This window comes from Candida dubliniensis, chromosome 1 (assembly GCF_000026945.1).
Source record: "Candida dubliniensis CD36 chromosome 1, complete sequence".
Taxonomy (NCBI): Eukaryota; Fungi; Ascomycota; class Pichiomycetes; order Serinales; family Debaryomycetaceae; genus Candida; species Candida dubliniensis.
The window spans coordinates 2,777,414-2,795,992 of record NC_012860.1 but is presented as its reverse complement, the minus strand read 5'-3'; the positions used below and the strand labels follow the sequence as shown (position 1 = coordinate 2,795,992).

The 18,579-nt window shown below is 33.1% G+C and overlaps 9 protein-coding genes across 9 annotated transcripts; 5 read left to right on the top strand and 4 right to left on the bottom strand. All coding sequences in view use genetic code 12, as the record gives it.

The window, feature by feature from the left end:
• Nucleotides 1-185: 185 nt before the first annotated feature.
• CD36_11810 (conserved hypothetical protein) lies at nucleotides 186-788 on the top strand (the record flags this gene model as incomplete). Its single annotated transcript, XM_002417776.1, has 1 exon — nucleotides 186-788. One exon carries the CDS (start codon nucleotides 186-188, stop codon nucleotides 786-788), a length of 603 nt encoding a protein of 200 aa, XP_002417821.1.
• A 158-nt stretch (nucleotides 789-946) lies between these two features.
• On the bottom strand, nucleotides 947-5,302 carry CD36_11800 (polarisome (actin cytoskeletal organizer during polarised growth) component, putative; the record flags this gene model as incomplete). Its single annotated transcript, XM_002417775.1, has 1 exon — nucleotides 947-5,302. One exon carries the CDS (start codon nucleotides 5,300-5,302, stop codon nucleotides 947-949), a length of 4,356 nt encoding a protein of 1,451 aa, XP_002417820.1.
• Nucleotides 5,303-7,385: 2,083 nt separating this feature from the next.
• CD36_11790 (mitochondrial 54S ribosomal protein YmL15) lies at nucleotides 7,386-8,048 on the bottom strand (the record flags this gene model as incomplete). The annotated part of the gene is made up of 1 exon (XM_002417774.1): nucleotides 7,386-8,048. One exon carries the CDS (start codon nucleotides 8,046-8,048, stop codon nucleotides 7,386-7,388), a length of 663 nt encoding a protein of 220 aa, XP_002417819.1.
• Nucleotides 8,049-8,351: 303 nt separating this feature from the next.
• On the top strand, nucleotides 8,352-10,043 carry CD36_11780 (ATP-dependent DEAD-box RNA helicase, putative; the record flags this gene model as incomplete). Its single annotated transcript, XM_002417773.1, has 1 exon — nucleotides 8,352-10,043. The coding sequence occupies one exon, from the start codon at nucleotides 8,352-8,354 to the stop codon at nucleotides 10,041-10,043; it is 1,692 nt and encodes a 563-aa protein (XP_002417818.1).
• Nucleotides 10,044-10,449: 406 nt separating this feature from the next.
• On the bottom strand, nucleotides 10,450-10,794 carry CD36_11770 (ATP synthase G chain, mitochondrial, putative; the record flags this gene model as incomplete). The annotated part of the gene is made up of 1 exon (XM_002417772.1): nucleotides 10,450-10,794. The coding sequence occupies one exon, from the start codon at nucleotides 10,792-10,794 to the stop codon at nucleotides 10,450-10,452; it is 345 nt and encodes a 114-aa protein (XP_002417817.1).
• A 390-nt stretch (nucleotides 10,795-11,184) lies between these two features.
• CD36_11760 (vacuolar membrane protein, putative) lies at nucleotides 11,185-12,606 on the bottom strand (the record flags this gene model as incomplete). The annotated part of the gene is made up of 1 exon (XM_002417771.1): nucleotides 11,185-12,606. The coding sequence occupies one exon, from the start codon at nucleotides 12,604-12,606 to the stop codon at nucleotides 11,185-11,187; it is 1,422 nt and encodes a 473-aa protein (XP_002417816.1).
• Nucleotides 12,607-12,900: 294 nt separating this feature from the next.
• CD36_11750 (Elongator HAP subcomplex subunit, elongator protein, putative) lies at nucleotides 12,901-14,250 on the top strand (the record flags this gene model as incomplete). The annotated part of the gene is made up of 1 exon (XM_002417770.1): nucleotides 12,901-14,250. One exon carries the CDS (start codon nucleotides 12,901-12,903, stop codon nucleotides 14,248-14,250), a length of 1,350 nt encoding a protein of 449 aa, XP_002417815.1.
• A 162-nt stretch (nucleotides 14,251-14,412) lies between these two features.
• On the top strand, nucleotides 14,413-15,527 carry CD36_11740 (DNA double-strand-break repair and homologue-pairing meiosis protein (DMC1/RAD51 homologue), putative; the record flags this gene model as incomplete). The annotated part of the gene is made up of 3 exons (XM_002417769.1): nucleotides 14,413-14,517; nucleotides 14,598-14,693; nucleotides 14,754-15,527. The coding sequence occupies 3 exons, from the start codon at nucleotides 14,413-14,415 to the stop codon at nucleotides 15,525-15,527; spliced, it is 975 nt and encodes a 324-aa protein (XP_002417814.1).
• Nucleotides 15,528-15,773: 246 nt separating this feature from the next.
• On the top strand, nucleotides 15,774-18,506 carry CD36_11730 (pre-replication complex helicase subunit, putative; the record flags this gene model as incomplete). The annotated part of the gene is made up of 1 exon (XM_002417768.1): nucleotides 15,774-18,506. One exon carries the CDS (start codon nucleotides 15,774-15,776, stop codon nucleotides 18,504-18,506), a length of 2,733 nt encoding a protein of 910 aa, XP_002417813.1.
• Nucleotides 18,507-18,579: the final 73 nt, after the last annotated feature.

Sequence of the window (18,579 nt, the reverse complement as noted above, 5' to 3'; positions counted from 1 at the left end):
CAAATCAAACTTCAATTGGGTAAACGCTTGGCCAGGTATTTAGGAGTCGTGCTTTTTGGTCAATATCAACATCTCTCTCTCCACAAACATCTTTTCTTTTTAAAACGGCATCGACAACTCTTTCTATTTTTGATTACAAATTTTATCATTAATAGACAATATCTTACGTATCTCATTTAATCAGTATGTCAACAAATCATAGACCGCAATTAGAAAGTAAACGAGGAAAAGTTATTAGAATAAAAGATAGTATTAAACATGCTAGGGGATTACCTCAACAAACATCAATAAAATATCGACAAGATATCAAGAATGATAAGACAACCACAGAGTTTAATGATTCACATAAACATGAAAGTATAAATCCACCAACTAAAAAACTCAAGATTGAACCCAAGAAAGAAATAACGGATAAGCCAGCAAACCAAGAAGTCGATGAAATAGAAATACTGTCAAAAAATCATGATGAATCAGAGATATCCGCCAATGAAAAACTGGAATCGGAAGAGGAATCAGATGAAGACTCAGAAGAAGATTCAGATGATGATACTGCGTTACTTTTAAAAGAAATAGAAAATATACGACGAGAAAAGGAAAAACAAGATTCAACCACCAATAATTCAATAGCTTTACACAACAATGAAACTACACTGAAAAAGAAAAGTTGGAGACTGTCAACTACTTTTAATAATAAATCTAAAAAGCAATCAATAAATAATAAAACTTATACTACTGATACATTGAATTCTGAACATCATCAAAAATTCATGTCCAAATATATTCGTTGATTCTACAAATAAATAATTCTTTTCTTTAAAAAATGAAACGATAAAAATTATTACATATTTAACTAATATACAAGTACATAAATACATCGCAATTTACTTTCTAATTTATTCATTTATTTCTTTTTTTATTTTAGTTTGTTTTTTATTGTAGCATCTTCTTATTCGAGAGTTTGACTTATTCTAGCATCAAGATAAGCAATATCTTCTTTAAGACTAGCTTCTTCAACCGTTTTGACTAATTCTTTAGTACATTTAGCAATATCAAATGAAATTCCTGCTAATCTTTGTTTGAAATTCTTATCCGCAAATGAAGTATCAGGTTTTTCTCCAGGTTTACATAAAATATTCATTCTATGATAACAATCTTCTAAACTTTTAACAACCCAACTTCCATGTTCTTTTAATTGAGCATTACGAGTTTGATTCATAGATGTATTGGTGGCCTCAGTCATTTGTGAAATCACAACAGTGATAGCTTTGGTCTTTTCACGTAATTCACCTCTAGTAGCATTCGGCTTCTTAATAGCTGCAAGCAATGATTGAATTGTGTTGATAACTTGCACTGTTTGATGTTCCAAATAAAGTAAAACTTGAGTTAATGTGTTGTCTGGATCATCAATATCAAACAAATCCACATTAAAAGTAGCAGCCGCCATTGACTTTCTATATTCTTGTCTTTGTCTGGCTCTGATTTCTTCCTCTGTTTCTTCTTCTTCACTGTAGGATTCTTCAGATGCCGGCGTGGCTGGTTTCTGTTGTTTAGACTTTTGTAATAAAGATCTTTGCTGTTGTGGCTTGTGCTCAGTTTTACTACTTTCTTCTGGTTCGTGCTTGATTCCCTTTGAAGAAGGTTCTTTCATTACATCTTTCCTCTCTATTGGCAATTCTTTACTTTTGTCAGCCTCATGTTCACTACCATGTGTAGTCTTCTGTTCGGGATATTGAACTTGAACAGGCTTACCAATTATTTCATCATCAACATCTTTTGGTGGTGACGTTTCAACAGTATTCATAAGATTCTCATTTTGAGTATCATTTTGTTTCTCATTATCAGAAATTGTATCATCAGATTGAGAAGATTCAATGTTCTTTCCTGATTCTTCATCCTCTGGTGGTGGTGCTTCTTCTTCTTCTTCTTTCTTTGTTTCTCCAGTGAATCTATCTCTAAGTGATTGAAATAATCCTTTGCTTTTAACTGGCGCAGAACTTGAAGTAGATGTGTCAGATGAAGTAGATGTTTCAGCAGCACCAGCACTAGTAGAATTCTCAACTCCTTTTTTAGATGTTTCTTCAGAAACCAGATGAATAGCACTGAATGGTGCTGACAATTGCCCAGGATCTTTTTCGTTTTTGAGTGATTTACTCAGTTCAAACGAAGTCTTCATGGATTTGAAAGGAACTTTATCTTGTCCTGGTGATTTCTTTGGCGATGGAGAAGAAAGTACATCTTCTTTTTGTGGACTTTCAAATTGTTTCACTTTGTCAAGAACACCTTTCTTTGTTGGAGATACCTTTGATGCTTGTGAAATAGATTTTTGGGATTCTGGTGAAGATTCTGGAGATGTGATTCTTCTAGCTAATTCTTGAACTCCTTGTGGAAGTTTCTCTGATTTATTCTTAACCGGAGAGTATTTTCGAGATGAGGGTTGTTCTGAAAGATTGTTCTCATATTTAGAAGCTAACAGGGCAATACTTCCCTTCTTCTTGCCTTCATTTTCAAAATTCTCCTTTTGAGATGCCACTTCATTGTTATTACTCAATCCTCGTGTGGCAACATCTTCTTTTCTACTATTGCTTTCATGAACATTGTCCAAATTCTTGCCAAATGTGTATGCAGTTTCAAAGCTATCATCCTGGTCGTTATCAAAACTTTGATCGGTATCTCTCATTGGCAGAGCATACTTGTCTTCACTTGAATCTAAACTGGTCTCACGAGCTGGAGACTTATCCAAGTTTGGTTTATATGAATTCAAATTTCCTGAGTTTTGCGTGACAAAATTGTTACCTGAGTCCAAGTTTCTCAATTTCTGATATCCGACATTATCATGGAAATTGGAATTGGAATTGCTGGTGGCGAACTCGGGTTCAACACCATCCGCACTTATTGATCGACTAACTTTGACTTTAGTTGGTGTGCTGTTAGTACTAAAACCTCCTGAAGTGAGATTCCCAGTTTGAACATCAGCATCAACTGGCTTCCTAGTAAAATTATCATCAGCAGGTACATCATCATTCAAATTATCTTCGTTTTCATCAGAGTCATAGTTTTGATATCTTGGAGATATAGAAATAGGATTATCGTTAAAAGCAACATTATGCGTAGATTTCTTTGTACGCGAGTCTCCGTATGCAGAAACAACTTGAGCAGCTGCAGGGACCAGGGCACCACCAACAGTAGCTGCAACTGTTGCGCCCTTAGAAAAAGACGCCGCATGAGCTGCATTTGTTGATGATTTTTCTTCTCTAGCTTTCTCTCTTTGAGCTCTTAATGCTGTGAATGCACTTGTAGCTTTGGATTTTACTGGTTTATCTCTTGTCTCATCAATAAATGGAGACTGTTCCTCGTAATGTAAAGCTCTAGTTTCTGAATTTGATTCTTGGGTAGGTTCTTGTTGGCTCTGATTAACCTTTAATTTATTGGCCATACGTAGTGGTCTAACACCAAAATCTTCATTTACTGACTTTTTAGGAACTTTTGTCTCCACGTCAAGCACTCTTAAATTGGTTGAATTCTCATTTAGCTTACACTCTGCTATCAAGTCACAAAGTATACAATTCAATTCACCAATTGATTTTTCCACAATGTAACGAGGAAACAATTGCTTATATGTAGCGTGATATCTTGTGGCAGTTAATGAGTAGGCAACTGCTTCCCTTAACATAACTGAATGCTCATTACTGCCCAAACGTTGACGATCACCTTGGTTGGCAATTTCATTTATAACAATTGCAAGTTTAGAAATTTTTTCAAACAAGATATCTGAATCACATTTTTCACTGGCTAAATACCCCAAAAATGAATCAATCAAAGCAAGAGCATCACTGACTAATTTTATTGAAATTAAACCGTGAGACGCAACAAATGGCTTCAATTCCATTTTAGGTAATGAAGCCTTTTTGATATCCCGTGCAATTGCATTGGATCTGGAATCTTCGTATCGGCGTTGCCAAAGCTTAATTTGGTTTTTCAATTCTAGGGTAGATGGGTTATTGGAAGTCGATCCAGGAGAAAGTTGAATAGTTTCCAACTTTTCCAAAAATTCATCCACACTCTTTTGTGATAATTTAGCTGAATTACCTGAATTGGTACTACTGATGGCATTGATTGCTGTTGGTGGGCTGCCAACACTTCTGGGACTGGATGAGGTATTCTTTAATGATTGGTTCTCAAGTCTCAATGCTGCATTTATTGATTTCAATCTTTCTATCTCTTTAGAATTTTCATCAGAATTGCCTATAGATTTGGTTAGGTTGTCGTGCTTTGTTATCCAACGCTCTTTCTCTTTCCCTAAAGACTCCAACTCATCACTGAGAGATTTGTTTTGATTGACAGAAAAATTATAATCTTCTTGAAGAGACTCAAGCTTGCCTTTCAATTTTGACCTTTCGGACTCTGCTGTTTTCAACTTATTCTTGAGGTCATTAACTAATGTCTCCAACTTGGCTAATTCGCTATCCTTTTCATTATGACTAAGACTTCTCTCGCCTTTTGTGTTTATATCTCTATTATTACTTATAGAGTTGGAGTGTTGGTGTTGTGTTTGTGCTGGATCAGAAATATTCTTTCCTTTTTCCTTTTCTTCTTCCTCTTCCTCTTGTTCATCATCTCCTTCATCATCACTAGACCAATCAAGATTAGCCTTTGTTGGTACTACTTGAGAAGGTTGAATACCTATTGATTGATTAGATGCTTCAGCATTTGGCATAGTGATGTTTTTGCTGGAAGTGTTGTTCAAGTCATCTTTACTATCATTTAATTTCTCTTCGTCAACTTCTTTTGTTGCGGCAAAGTCATTCAAATGGTGTGATGCCAGACGACTATGATAACCATTGGAAGATTCATTGCGATGATGACTGGAAGCTAACGATGATTTGCGTTCATGTTGGAACTGGCTTCCATTAGATGACATTGAAGTGGTGTGTGAATGTTGCAGTTGTCTTTCCACGTGCAAGTCTCTTCGTTCTATTTCATATGAGATATCAGCCACTAAATCTTTGAATCTAGTTTGTGGTAAAGATGCCAATTTTTGTCTTGCTTGATTTCTTTTTGGGTGGAAAGAAGATTTAGGTAACAAATAATCTGGTTCTGATCTACTTTCATCTATTCTTCTTCTTAATTCATCATAAACATCGGTACTTAACTCTTTGAATTGCGCTGATGATAATTTCAATAGTTTCTCTCTGGCTCTTTGGGCTCGAGATGAATTTGATTTGGATCTTGATTGTTGATCATCCGATATAGCAAGAAACTGTTTCAACACTTTATAATGTTGAACAAGATCTTTTTCACTCATTATATGTGTAGTTTATATACTATGATATTGCAAATGATATGAAATGAAAAAGGTGATGGGGATCTGGAATAAAATACAATGAAACCAATAGTAATATTTTGTTGAATATAAGATAATAAAAGACAAGGGAAAGAAATTAATGGGTTGTTGTGTTGCTAAAATTTTTATTTCTCTCTGTTTCAGTTTTTTTTTTTTTGTTTTTGGGTTTCCCTATTCAGAGGTGAATGTAGTTGTTGTTGTTGTTGTTGTGGTAGAGAACAAAAAAAATTGAAGAAAGGGGAAGAAGAAGAAAAAAAAAATTTTGAAATTTTTAATAGTAAAATCAGATTTTATAAAAATCTAAAATTAACACTAAAAAAGAAACCACAGGACGCGTATCAGATGTAATTATAAAGTAGAAGCAGAGAGAGGGCAGTAATTAAGTAAGTCGTTTAGGAAGGAATAGGAACAGAATACAGGAAAAGTAGTGGTGGTGATGATGAGCAAAAGAACATAGTAACACAACTACGAATAATTAACACAGATCACACAGATCACAAAAAAAAGAAATGAAATTTTCATAATTGTAGTAGATTTGTTTGCAGAACAGGAGTTGAGCCCAAAAGTTCGAGATCACTTGGCCAAGAATTCTGGTTGGTCTTTCAACCTAGGTGGGTGACTTCTTCGGCACTATCTTACTCATAAAAATCAATAGAATCTATTCTTCAACTCCCTATTGTTTATGTATATATTAACTGCAGATAGTTGGCTGGCTGTTGGGAATAAAAATTGTTAGACTAATCTGCAATTATATTTTTAATCAATGTGTTACCAACACAACCAAGGAATTTCTTAGTTTAATTTATCCACACTTACACGAAAAGTAAAAAGTAAATCGAACAAAAAAAACTAGCTTTGTGTTTCATCTCACACAAAAAAAACAATAAGAGCCTTCACCGACCCAATTTACTTGTCGGAAGAAAGAAAGGGGGGGTGAATGGTGAACAGACGCGTCACAAAAAAAGTAGCCGATCTATTCAACCAACAGTTTACAAGGAATTTTTTTTTTTTCAATCCCTTGATTTTTTCCCCTTTTTAGGTAAATTCTTTGTTAGTACCCTGTTCAGTTAGAATAACCCTGGCTTTAGTGGTTATGAATATGTCAAGATATTGATGTTATAAGGGGAGGGACGGCAGTTTTCGCCGGACAGAGCCGACGAGAATTGGAACTTCTAGTTTACACCCAGACCTCAAGGTTCCGTGGCTCTTTTTCATTTAACCAAGACGAGTAATTCAAAATTGTCACCTTATTTCTTTGGTTAAAGGTCAATCAGTATTGATGTAAAATTGGTTCGTTGCGTTTGTAGAGGCACACTCTTGTTTTGAAAGTTGAAGCTGAATTCATTTGATATTATTCCTTTCTTGGCTCAGAATGCAATAACATAATTCAATGGCCCGTTTTGTATAACGCAGTTGAGACTAAAACTGTCTTAAGTGTTTAACTCAGAGTTCTTTTCTGTTTTTCAATTTGATTTGTATAATGGGCAAGCTATTCTTTTTTTTTTTTTTTGCAGCACCGACAAAAATCTTACAACCAAGAACTCTGTTGCAAAACTTGTCTATTTCTCGAGACTAAGTTCAATAATCATATTACCTATTGATTAGACTATATATGTATCAATAGCTTTCTTCACTGCTCTTTTAGAGCATGGTTTAAGTTCATCGCTTAATGACTATTTGCATTGCGGGTGGTTTTGCGTAGGTTACAATTTGACGTCTGGTTCTGCCTTAATTGTTTCCCTCCAATTTGACATATGCACATAATCCATTGCTGTCAAACAATATTAACATCTACAAGTGATCATAATAATAATAATTCTACAACCTTTCCTCATACTATCAAATGTCTATGTACAAATATATTTGAAAAAGTTCTGTAAAAAAAATACAATCAAATGACTTAAAAAAACAACTCTACTGTTTTTCGTTTTTCATCATTAAGCTTTATAGGGTGTATAGTAACATCCTCAACCTTTTGTTATTCTTTTTTTGTGAATATATAGATATTTCATCCCAGCATTCAATTAATTCAATTGCCTGAAATTCAGTTTCTTACATTTTGGGCACTGATTTTTTCAAATTGATCGACTAATTTCTCAGTAATAAATTCTTCTGCTTTATTCTTACCATGAAAAAAATTGACAGCACCAACTAAACTGTATAATAATTCACCACTTACTTTCAATTCCCCACTACTTTCAAATCCTAATGTTGAATTTCTAGTATGCCAAAACATTATTTCATTAATATTATTTAATTTAGCAAATATAGCTGCTGTTTTCAAACTTGGTAATTCTCTTGACATTGGTGATCCCAAAACATCCAAATTTTTCCCCTCCACTCCATTTTCATGTTTACAAGGTTGATTAGTTACATATTTGGCAAAATATAATGACAATAATTTACTTCCCATGGCAGCTAATTTCTCATTATATGGTTTGATACCATTACCAAAGGATTTATGAGTTATCACTTGTAATGCTATTTCATCTGGTATATTGTATTTATCACCCAAAAATGACTTGATATGATTGATGTTGGTTTCATTTAATCCGTATTTGATTCCCTTTGGATTAACGAATGCTGCTTCTGGATCTCTTTTAAGACCTTCAATTCTTGGTCCCTTGTGTAGATAGATCGATCTGGCAAATATTGTATATTGTTTACCAGTTATTCTACTGGATAATTGTCGTATGTTACTAATCATCACTTGCTTCAAACCAGAGTTAAAATCTTATAATGGTGTGTTGACCAAGTGAATTTGTTGGTCCTACTTTTGATGGTTTATACTGTGAAAAAAAAAAAAATTTTTCTCTTAACAGAACAGAAAAAAAGAGAATTGGTGGAAATGTAATATTGGTGGTATTTACACGACATTGCTATAAAGAGAGAGAGAGATCATCTTTAACAAACCTTTCCCATTCATTCAATCTCATCTCAAAGGCTAATTTTTTTCTGTCTTTTTGATTTGCCCAATTTAGTTCCTCTTCCACCCCCAAGCAATTCAATAATGGATATTTTCAGAATTTTAAGTAGAGGTGCCTCTTTGAATAAAAAGAAAGGTATAACTACTGATTATGCCTTACCTTCAGAAAAGCAAACTCAAAAGCAAAAACACAAACAAGAATCATTACTACACGAAGTTGAAAAGGAAACTGATTTCTTTCACACAAGAAAACATACTACTACTGGTAAAGGTGATCAATTAACAAATTCTTCTGGTAGTAATAAAGAAGAACAACTGGAGAAGAAGGGAATTGAGGAACAAGAAGAAATTCCACCACTTGAATTAACTACTGAAGAAGATGCTCAAACATTTAGAAATTTACATAAATCAAAAGTTACTGGTGATGATATACCTATCCCCATTGGATCATTTCAAGATATGATTGGAAGATTTCATATTAATAAAAAAGTGTTATCTAATTTAATTGAGAATGAATTTATTGAACCAACAACAATTCAATGTGAATCGATCCCTATCACATTAAATAATCGAGATTTGATTGCATGTGCTCCTACAGGTTCTGGTAAAACTTTAGCATTTTTAATACCTTTGGTACAACAAATCTTATCTAAAACTGTATCGAAAAATTATGGAATTAGAGGATTAATTATCTCACCTACTAATGAATTAGCAGTACAAATTTTCCAAGAACTAGAAATTATAACTCGTGGATGTAAACAAATCAATGTGGCAATACTATCCAAACAATTAGCCAGTAAATTAAACAATAATATTATTAAATCATCGAAATACGATATTATTGTTTCGACACCATTAAGATTAATAGATGTGGTTAAACAAGGGAATATGGATTTATCCAAAATTGAACAATTAATTATTGATGAAGCCGATAAATTATTTGATCATGGATTTGCTGAACAAACTGATGAAATTTTGACACATTGTATTAATCCAAAAATTAGAAAATCGATTTTTTCAGCTACTATTCCTTCTAGTGTAGAAGAAATGGCTCATTCTATAATGAAAGATCCTCTTCGAATAATTATTGGTCATAAAGAAGCAGCTAGTAATACTATTGATCAAAAATTAGTTTTCACTGGTAATGAACAAGGGAAATTATTGGCCATTAGACAAATGATTCAACAAGGGGAATTCAAACCACCAATTATAATTTTTTTACAATCAATCACTAGAGCTAAAGCTTTATTCCATGAATTATTATATGATAGATTAAATGTCGATGTTATTCATGCTGAAAGAACCCCTAAACAAAGAGAAGAAGTCATTAAACGATTTAAAAATGGGGATATTTGGGTCTTGATTACTACGGATGTATTGGCTCGTGGGGTTGATTTTAAAGGAGTCAATTTAGTTATAAATTATGATGTACCCCAAAGTGCTCAAGCATATGTCCATAGAATTGGTAGAACTGGTAGAGGTGGTAAATCCGGTAAAGCGGTAACTTTTTTCACCAAAGAAGATGATAAAGCTATTAAACCAATACTTAATGTCATGAAACAATCAGGATGTAATGATGGATATAGTCAATGGATGGAAGATATGGGTAAATTATCGAAAAAAGAGAAGAAACAAATCAAGACTCATGAGATTCAACGTAAGAAAATTAGTACGGTTCCTAAAGTTATAAAACAAAAGAGAAAGCAAAGACAAGATATGATAGCTGCATCAAAGAGAAGAAAACAGGAATCACATTCCAATGAGAATGAAGAGTAAGGTATGTTGTGGTGTAGTAGAGTAGCATTTTAGTTTATAGATTCAATTCAAGATAGACTTGATAATTTTCTATTTGAATATTTTTTACTTTTAAAACCGTCAACTCTTCCTCACACCATAACTACCGTAATTATCAATTTGCTCGTCTGAATGTGTTTTAAGATGTTTTTCACAATAATTCTGCACTAATTACTTAATTTCAATATCAAAAGTTTTTCGATATTAAATCTAATAAATACGGTAAATGTATGAATATATATATCTAATGAAATACACATACTTTTATATAATTAAATAATTTACAAAATTCAAGATTCAAGAAAAAACAAAGCATTCCACAAATGTACTATATCAAAAATAAAAACCAATTATCCTTCTTCTATTTCTATTTCTTTACTTATTTCATCTAATGATGAGAAGGCACATAAGGAGTAAGTTGTCTTCTACCAATAACTTCACCAACAGAAAAGAAAGCTAATAATTGAATACCATAAATCCCAACTTTATAAGCACATTCTTTAGTTGGTTGGAAATTTTTAGCTTGTTGCAAAAATTTTTGTTGTTCACTTGGTGTTTTAATAAATTTTAAAGCATTTTTATAAACTAATTCAAATTCTTTGCTTGATGGTGGTTTTAAACCTTCAGCTTTATAAACGGCCTTACTTAATTCAGCACCCACTTTGGCCCAATAAACAGCACAGTTGGCAAGTCCAGTAGTTTTAGTAACAATAGAAGTTATGATAGAAGACATTATTATTTTTATGAATAATTAGGAATGAAAGGGTGTTGTATTGTATTGACTTGTAGAATCAAAAGGAGAAAGGACTTTCAAAATTTTTCAATGTATATGTTTTTTGAGGCTTCCAATGGTGAAGTCTTTTTTTTTTTTTTTCTCCCTTTGTACACTAACAGTCTCACTTTTTTCAACCAATAGAAACTATTTAACATTGTAGACTTCCTAATACGGGTATGAATTGGCGAGCTTGTTTTTATAGGTATCACACCAAAGTTGCAAATACCACTCCATTCCACATTACAATAATATAAAGCTTTAATTAAACTATATCTTATATTACTCTACTTTACTTAACAATGCCTAATACTTCAAATAAAAACAAAAGTATCTAGAAAAGTCATTAGCTTAAACTTGAATTCCGAATCTATCGGGCCAAATAACTGGAGCCAATAAACTCCAACCATACAACACAAAACAAACCCATGAACTTATAATTTTGACCCAACTGGCAAAATAAGTTCTCCCCACGGGAACGAAATCACCGTAATCGTCTTGTTTAACATTTATTGTTAATAATGTAGCAACGTATTGAGTAGCCAAAAAGAAAATAATATGAAACAAAGAATAATTGTACTGCACTGATTGTATTTCTTCATCATTAACATCTTCATCTTCATATAAATCCAATTGATTTAATGCACTTTCTGGTAACAGTCCTTCATCAACTGCTTGTTTGATTGCTTGGTATCTCATCTCATTTCTAGCTGATGGTTGTTGAGTAGTGATTCCTGTAGACACAAAGTTTGCACTAGATTCACTACTAAAGGCAGAATTTGCTGCTGCTCTAGTGGTAGTGTAAGCAACAGCTATAAAAGTGAAAAAATCCCCTAAAATAACACTAGCAGTTCTAGTACCTCTAGATCTAATTAATGGATTACAAAACTTATCATCAGGTTCCGATGCCACAGCACTCATCACGAGATAAGTACAATAAAATACCACCATTGATGATTGTGCTAACCCTGCATTAGGGTTATATTCTTGAATTGTATTATGAATTGACATTGCGGAAATAATAACTGAAAAGACTAAATTCAATGAAATTGCTGTTTTATTCATAGAACATCCACTACCAGCGAAAAACCAATACATTAGAATCGTCAAAATAATACTTCCGGAATACATGGCCAAAGTGCCTCCAATTAATAATTTTTTCCAAAAACTGGCATCACCTTCACCAGTCAATTCTTCCATTTCTATTTTTTCTAAACATTTCTCTGCCCAAGCATGAGCAAAATCAACTAATAAAATCAATCCAATTCCTAAGAAAATTGTGGAAAAAATTATGGCAATATTATTCCCATAAAATATGAAAAAACTATCGGGTATAATAATAAAATTGACAATTATAAATGTTATCCAAGCAAATATCTTTAATTTCCAACAACCATTTTGAATTATAGCTCTAGGATTAGCTGTTGATTTAACATTCACCAATAAACTGGCTAATATCAAATGTAATATACCAAGAGCAAAATTAATTCTATGCACAGAAGTAAAACTAATACATTGACTTCCATCTGGTCCACAACTAATGTTTATAAATCCAAAAGTTGCTTTCTCTATTTTATTTATAATAAATGGTGATAAAGCTATCCATGATAATAAAGAATTAATCAATAATAGTATTGCATAAGTGATTCTTGTCATTATTGATGATTTGAAAGTACCACCAATTGAAGTACAAAATGCTGAACAGGCAGCAGCTCCGCAACATGATGCTAGTGATGTTATAGGCATCAAAGGTAATGAAATCGCAGCACCCATTTTGTTTTGATGATGGGTTTCAGTGGGTTTCAGGAAATAAGGAGATCTAAAAAGGTGTAGTTGAAGATTAACCGTTAACGTTACTAATAAATTTTTGTCATGTTTTTCTCAATTTGCATTGTTACCAGTTTTTCTCTCTTAAGCTCACCCCTTTTGTTATTATTTTCTTATGTAATCATCATCATCATCTATCTTCTTCCTCCTCCATCTCATTTCTTTTTTTTTTTTTTTTTTTTTTTTTTCATTTCTTTAGACAATTTCATAAACACATATCAAGATACCATCCAACCAAACATGTCATTTAGAAAAAGAGGTGAAATAATAGGTGGAAATCCTGCTCCAAATAGAGGTCCAATTGGTTCAATCCCGGCTAGAACTCCAGGTATTGTTCCAGGACGCACACCTCCATTGGGTGGAAGAGCACCCGCAGTAACTGGTAGAGGTGTCACTGGAACACCAACTTCATCATTCCAATTAAAAGCCAAACCTAAATCAATTGAAAAAGATAATGCTATCCAGATCATGCAAAATCCAGGAGTGAGACCATCATTAATGACTTCTCAACCAACTACATCAACTGGAAGTTCTGATCTAGATAAAATCTTGCTACACCAAGGATTACCACTTGGGAATTCATTATTAATTGAGGAATCTGGTACTACAGATTTTTCCTCAGTATTGTTGAGGGCATTTGCTTCACAAGGTATTTTGCACAATAGAATTTCAAACGATGTAAATGCTCATGTTATTGTATTAGGTATGAATCAGCAATGGGCTAATGATTTGCCTGGTATTTACAAAGGGTCTTCAAAAGAACAGAAAAAGGCAAAAATTATGGAGAATGAATCAAAAGTGAGTGTTTCCAATTTGTCCAATGCTCCATCAACAACCACTAGGGCAACTACAGATCCAAATTTAAAAATTGCATGGAGGTATGGTTTAAACAAGAAACCAGAAAGTAAAGATAAAGATGAAACTGAAAGCTCTAATAGCTATGAATATTATAATAATCAATTTGATTTAACACAAAAATTGGTCCCTGGGCCAAATCCACAAGATATAACATTTATTCCATTAAATGCTAACTTTAGTACTATGATTAATCAAATTTCAAGTGTAATAAAAAACCAATTAAGATCAAATCCCACAAAAGTGATTAGATTGATAATTCCCAGTATCCTAAATCCATCGTTATATCATCCATCATGTTCGTCATCTACATTTATTGTCCCATTTATACATTCGCTACGTTCTTTAGTACGACAATTTTCTAATAACTTAGTATTGGTATGTTCAATTTCATTGGATTTATACCCCAAGGATTCCAGTTTGTTGTTGTTTATTCAATCATTGTTTGATGCAATTATTCATCTACAACCATTTAATCAAGAAATGACTCAATTGTTAGAAAAAGCTTATAAAAATGAACCAACAAAGATTCAACAAGGTTTGGTTAATATTATTAAGATACCTGTTTTATCAGAAAAGGGTTTGATGATGGTACATGATGGAGAATATGCTTTTAAAAATGGAAGAAAGAAATTTGAAATTGAAGAGTGGAGTATCCCCGTGGAAGATGATTCAAAAGATGATAATCATCAGACTCAAGAAGGTGGTACTACAACCAAGAATATTGATTTTTAGTAAATCAAACAAGACCAAAATTGCATACTCTCTTTTATAGTATTAGAATATATATATATATGTATAGATTCTTACCAGAATCATTTTCAACTCTTATTTTTTTTTTTTTCGTAGTTTACACTTTTGGTTGCAAAGTTATAATACACCAACAATTTTGACAATATGAGTAGTGACGATTCAATAATATCTATAGATTCATTACAAGATCAAGGGATTAATGCTGGTGATATCAACAAATTGAAATCAGCTGGAATATGTTCTATCACAGTATGTTGGGCAAGGCTTGCCAGTAGTTTTCTTCTGTTTCATCAATGATTTGCTTTTTATACTAATAAAATGTAAAATAGTCAGTGTTATCCACAACTAGACGAAACTTGACTAAGATTAAAGGTCTAAGTGAAATCAAAGTTGAAAAAATAAAAGAAGCAGCAGGGAAAATCAAAGTATGTACTTAATAAAGTCTCTTAATTAATCAATACAATAACATTTATTAACCAAGACAGAAATGTGGGTTTATTCCTGCCACTATTGTTGCTGAATTGAGAACTAAAGTATTTCATATCACGACTGGATCCAGACAGTTTGATGAAATACTTGGTGGTGGTATTCAATCAATGAGTATTACTGAAGTATTTGGGGAATTTCGATGTGGTAAAACTCAATTATGTCACACCTTGTGTATTGCTGCACAATTGCCAACTGATATGGGTGGAGGAGAAGGACGAGTGGCATATATTGACACCGAAGGTACTTTCAGACCAGATAGAATTAGATCAATTGCAGAAAGGTATGATGTGGATGCTGACACTTGTCTTGAAAACATATCTTATGCTCGAGCATTGAATAGTGAGCATCAAATAGAGTTGGTTGAACAATTAGGTAATGAATTGGCTGAAGGTACATTCAGACTATTGATAGTTGATTCTATCATGGCATGTTTCCGAGTTGATTTTTCGGGACGAGGAGAATTAAACGAAAGACAGCAGAAATTAAATCAACATTTATCAAATTTAACAAGAGTTGCCGAGGATTATAACATTGCTGTGTTTTTAACAAACCAAGTTCAATCTGATCCTGGAGCTAGTGCATTGTTTGCAGCAGCTGATGGAAGAAAACCTGTTGGTGGTCATGTTTTAGCTCATGCCTCAGCAACTAGAATTCTACTTAGAAAGGGAAGAGGTGAGGAAAGAGTAGCTAAATTACAGGATAGTCCTAATATGCCTGAAAAGGAATGTGTTTATGTTATTGGTGAAGGAGGAATTAAAGATACTGATTAATAGCTAGTAGCCAGTAGTGACACAATGCTAAATATATATTATATGCTGATAATAATAATTAACCCTAATTAGGAAATGTGATTGATTGAAGACTGACGCGTGAAAAAAATTAGGAGAAAAATTGGTGCTTAGTCTTTTTTTTTCTTTTCATGAAATTTATATTCAACCTTTTTCTTTTGTTTCTTTTCTACTCCTTGACTAGACAACTGTTCTTTTTGTTTATCATTCGTTAGCTAATTCCAAACCATGTCTTCACCTCCACAAAGTACTAATCAAAATAACTCCAATCCACCTCAAGATTCACTTGAAAGGGAATCTGGGTCCATCTCACAAAGTCAACAACCACCAATTGTTTCATCACCATTATTTTTCAATTCTTCAAATCCAGGTTCAGATATTGGTAATTTTAATTCTCAAAGCCAAAGTCAAAGTCAGATAAGAAATGATATATCATCTCCCTTACATTATACTTCCTCAGCACAACCAACTTCTGATATTGGTGGGTTTGATTCTCAAAGATCTGCTAGAGTACAAGATGTCGGTAGAATAATGAGAAGAGCTCAAAGAAGTGATATCACCGATTCTGTATCTTCACCTCAACGTAATAGAAGATATTTCACTCAAGGTAGAGGTAATGGCCCCTCGAATTTAAACTCCGGTACTTCAGCACAATTTAGTACTGATCCAGCAGAACCTAATGATGAACCCGTGAGAGTTATTTGGGGTACAAATGTATCTATTCAAGAATGTTCTAATATCTTTAGAGATTTTTTATTGTCTTTCAAATATAAGTACAGAAGAGAGTTGGAACAGCAAGCTGTTGAACCAGAAGACCATGAATTATACTATGTTAATCAATTGAATAACATTATCGAATTAGGATTAACTAATCTTAATTTAGATGCCAAAAACTTATTGAGTTATCCATCGACGAGAAAATTGTACTATCAATTGATTAATTATCCTCAAGAAATTATTCCTATTATGGATCATACCATAAAAGATTGTTTAATTCAAATTATCAACGATGCTAATGCCACTACTAGTCCGGCACAATCCAAACTTGATGAAATTGAAACTAATGTTTATACTATACGTCCATACAATGTCAATTTGGTTGAAAAAGGCATTCGTGAGTTGAATCCTAATGACATTGATAAATTGGTAAGTGTTAAAGGATTGACATTACGTTCTACCTCGATTATTCCTGATATGAAAGTGGCATTTTTCAGATGTAATGCCTGTGGTCATACTGTTGGGGTAGAAATTGATCGTGGTGTAATCTCTGAACCAACTAAATGTCCTAGAGAAGTCTGTGGTCAAACCAATTCAATGGTTCTTATCCATAATCGTTCTTCATTTTCTGATAAACAAGTGATAAAATTACAAGAAACTCCTGATTTGGTTCCAGATGGTCAAACCCCTCATTCCATCAACTTGTGTGTTTATGATGAATTGGTTGATTCTTGTCGTGCTGGTGATCGTGTTGAAGTATGTGGTATTTTCAGGTCAACTCCAGTTCGAGCAAATCCAAGACAAAGAGCATTGAAAAGTTTATATAAAACATATTTGGATATTGTTCATGTGAAAAAAATTGATAAAAGGCGATTAGGTGGTGATGTTACCACCTTAGAACATGAATTGGCTGAAAAGGATCAAGAAGTTGAACAAGTTAGGAAAATCACTGCTGAAGAAGAAGCTAGAATCAAAGAAATTGCTGAACGTGATGACTTGTATGAAATATTAGCTAGATCGTTAGCTCCTTCTATCTATGAGATGGATGATGTTAAAAAGGGGATCTTGTTACAATTGTTTGGTGGCACTAATAAAACGTTTAAAAAAGGTGGTCGTTATAGAGGTGATATAAATATCTTGTTGTGTGGTGATCCATCTACTTCTAAATCACAAATCTTACAATATGTCCATAAGATTGCTCCAAGAGGGGTTTATACTTCTGGTAAAGGTTCTTCGGCAGTTGGTTTGACAGCTTATATAACTAGAGATATTGATACAAAGCAATTGGTATTAGAAAGTGGAGCTCTTGTATTATCTGATGGAGGTGTTTGTTGTATTGATGAATTTGACAAGATGAGTGATACCACCAGATCAGTTTTACATGAAGTCATGGAACAACAAACCATTTCTATTGCTAAAGCGGGTATTATTACCACCTTAAATGCTAGAACATCTATTTTAGCTTCCGCAAATCCAATTAATTCTCGTTATGATCCAAATTTACCTGTGACTGGAAACATTGATTTGCCACCACCATTGTTATCACGTTTTGATTTGGTTTATTTGATTTTGGATAAAGTTGATGAATCCATCGATAGACAATTGGCTAGACATTTGACAGATATGTATTTAGAAGATGCTCCAGAAACTGTTAATGCGAATGCAGTGTTGCCTGTGGAATTATTGACACTTTATATCCAATATGCTAAAGAGAATTTCAATCCCGTGATGACAGAAGAAGGTAAAAACGAATTGGTTAGAGCATATGTTGAAATGAGAAAATTAGGAGAAGACGCCAGATCATCAGAGAAGAGAATCACAGCTACTACAAGACAATTGGAATCAATGATTAGATTGTCTGAAGCCCATGCTAAAATGAGATTATCTGAAAGAGTTGAATTGATTGATGTTAAAGAAGCAGTAAGATTAATCAAATCGGCAATTAAAGATTACGCTACTGATCCAGTTACTGGTAGAATTGATATGGATATGATTCAAACTGGTACTACAGCACAACAAAGAAGAGTACAAGAAGATTTGGTCACTGAAATTATGAAAATCATTGAAGAAAATAACAATTTGATTAGATTTAATGATCTTAGTGTTAAATTGAATGAACGTAGTTCATTTAGAGTAGAAAACATGGTGATTAATGAAGGGTTGAGACGATTACAACAAGAAGGTAAAATCATGGAAACTGGTGATAGTCATAGAAGAACTATCAGAAAGATTGCTATTGTATAATAAGAATGAGTTTATTTGTTTATCTGTTTATTTGTTTATATGTCTGTATTAATTATTTACACTTTTTTCAATA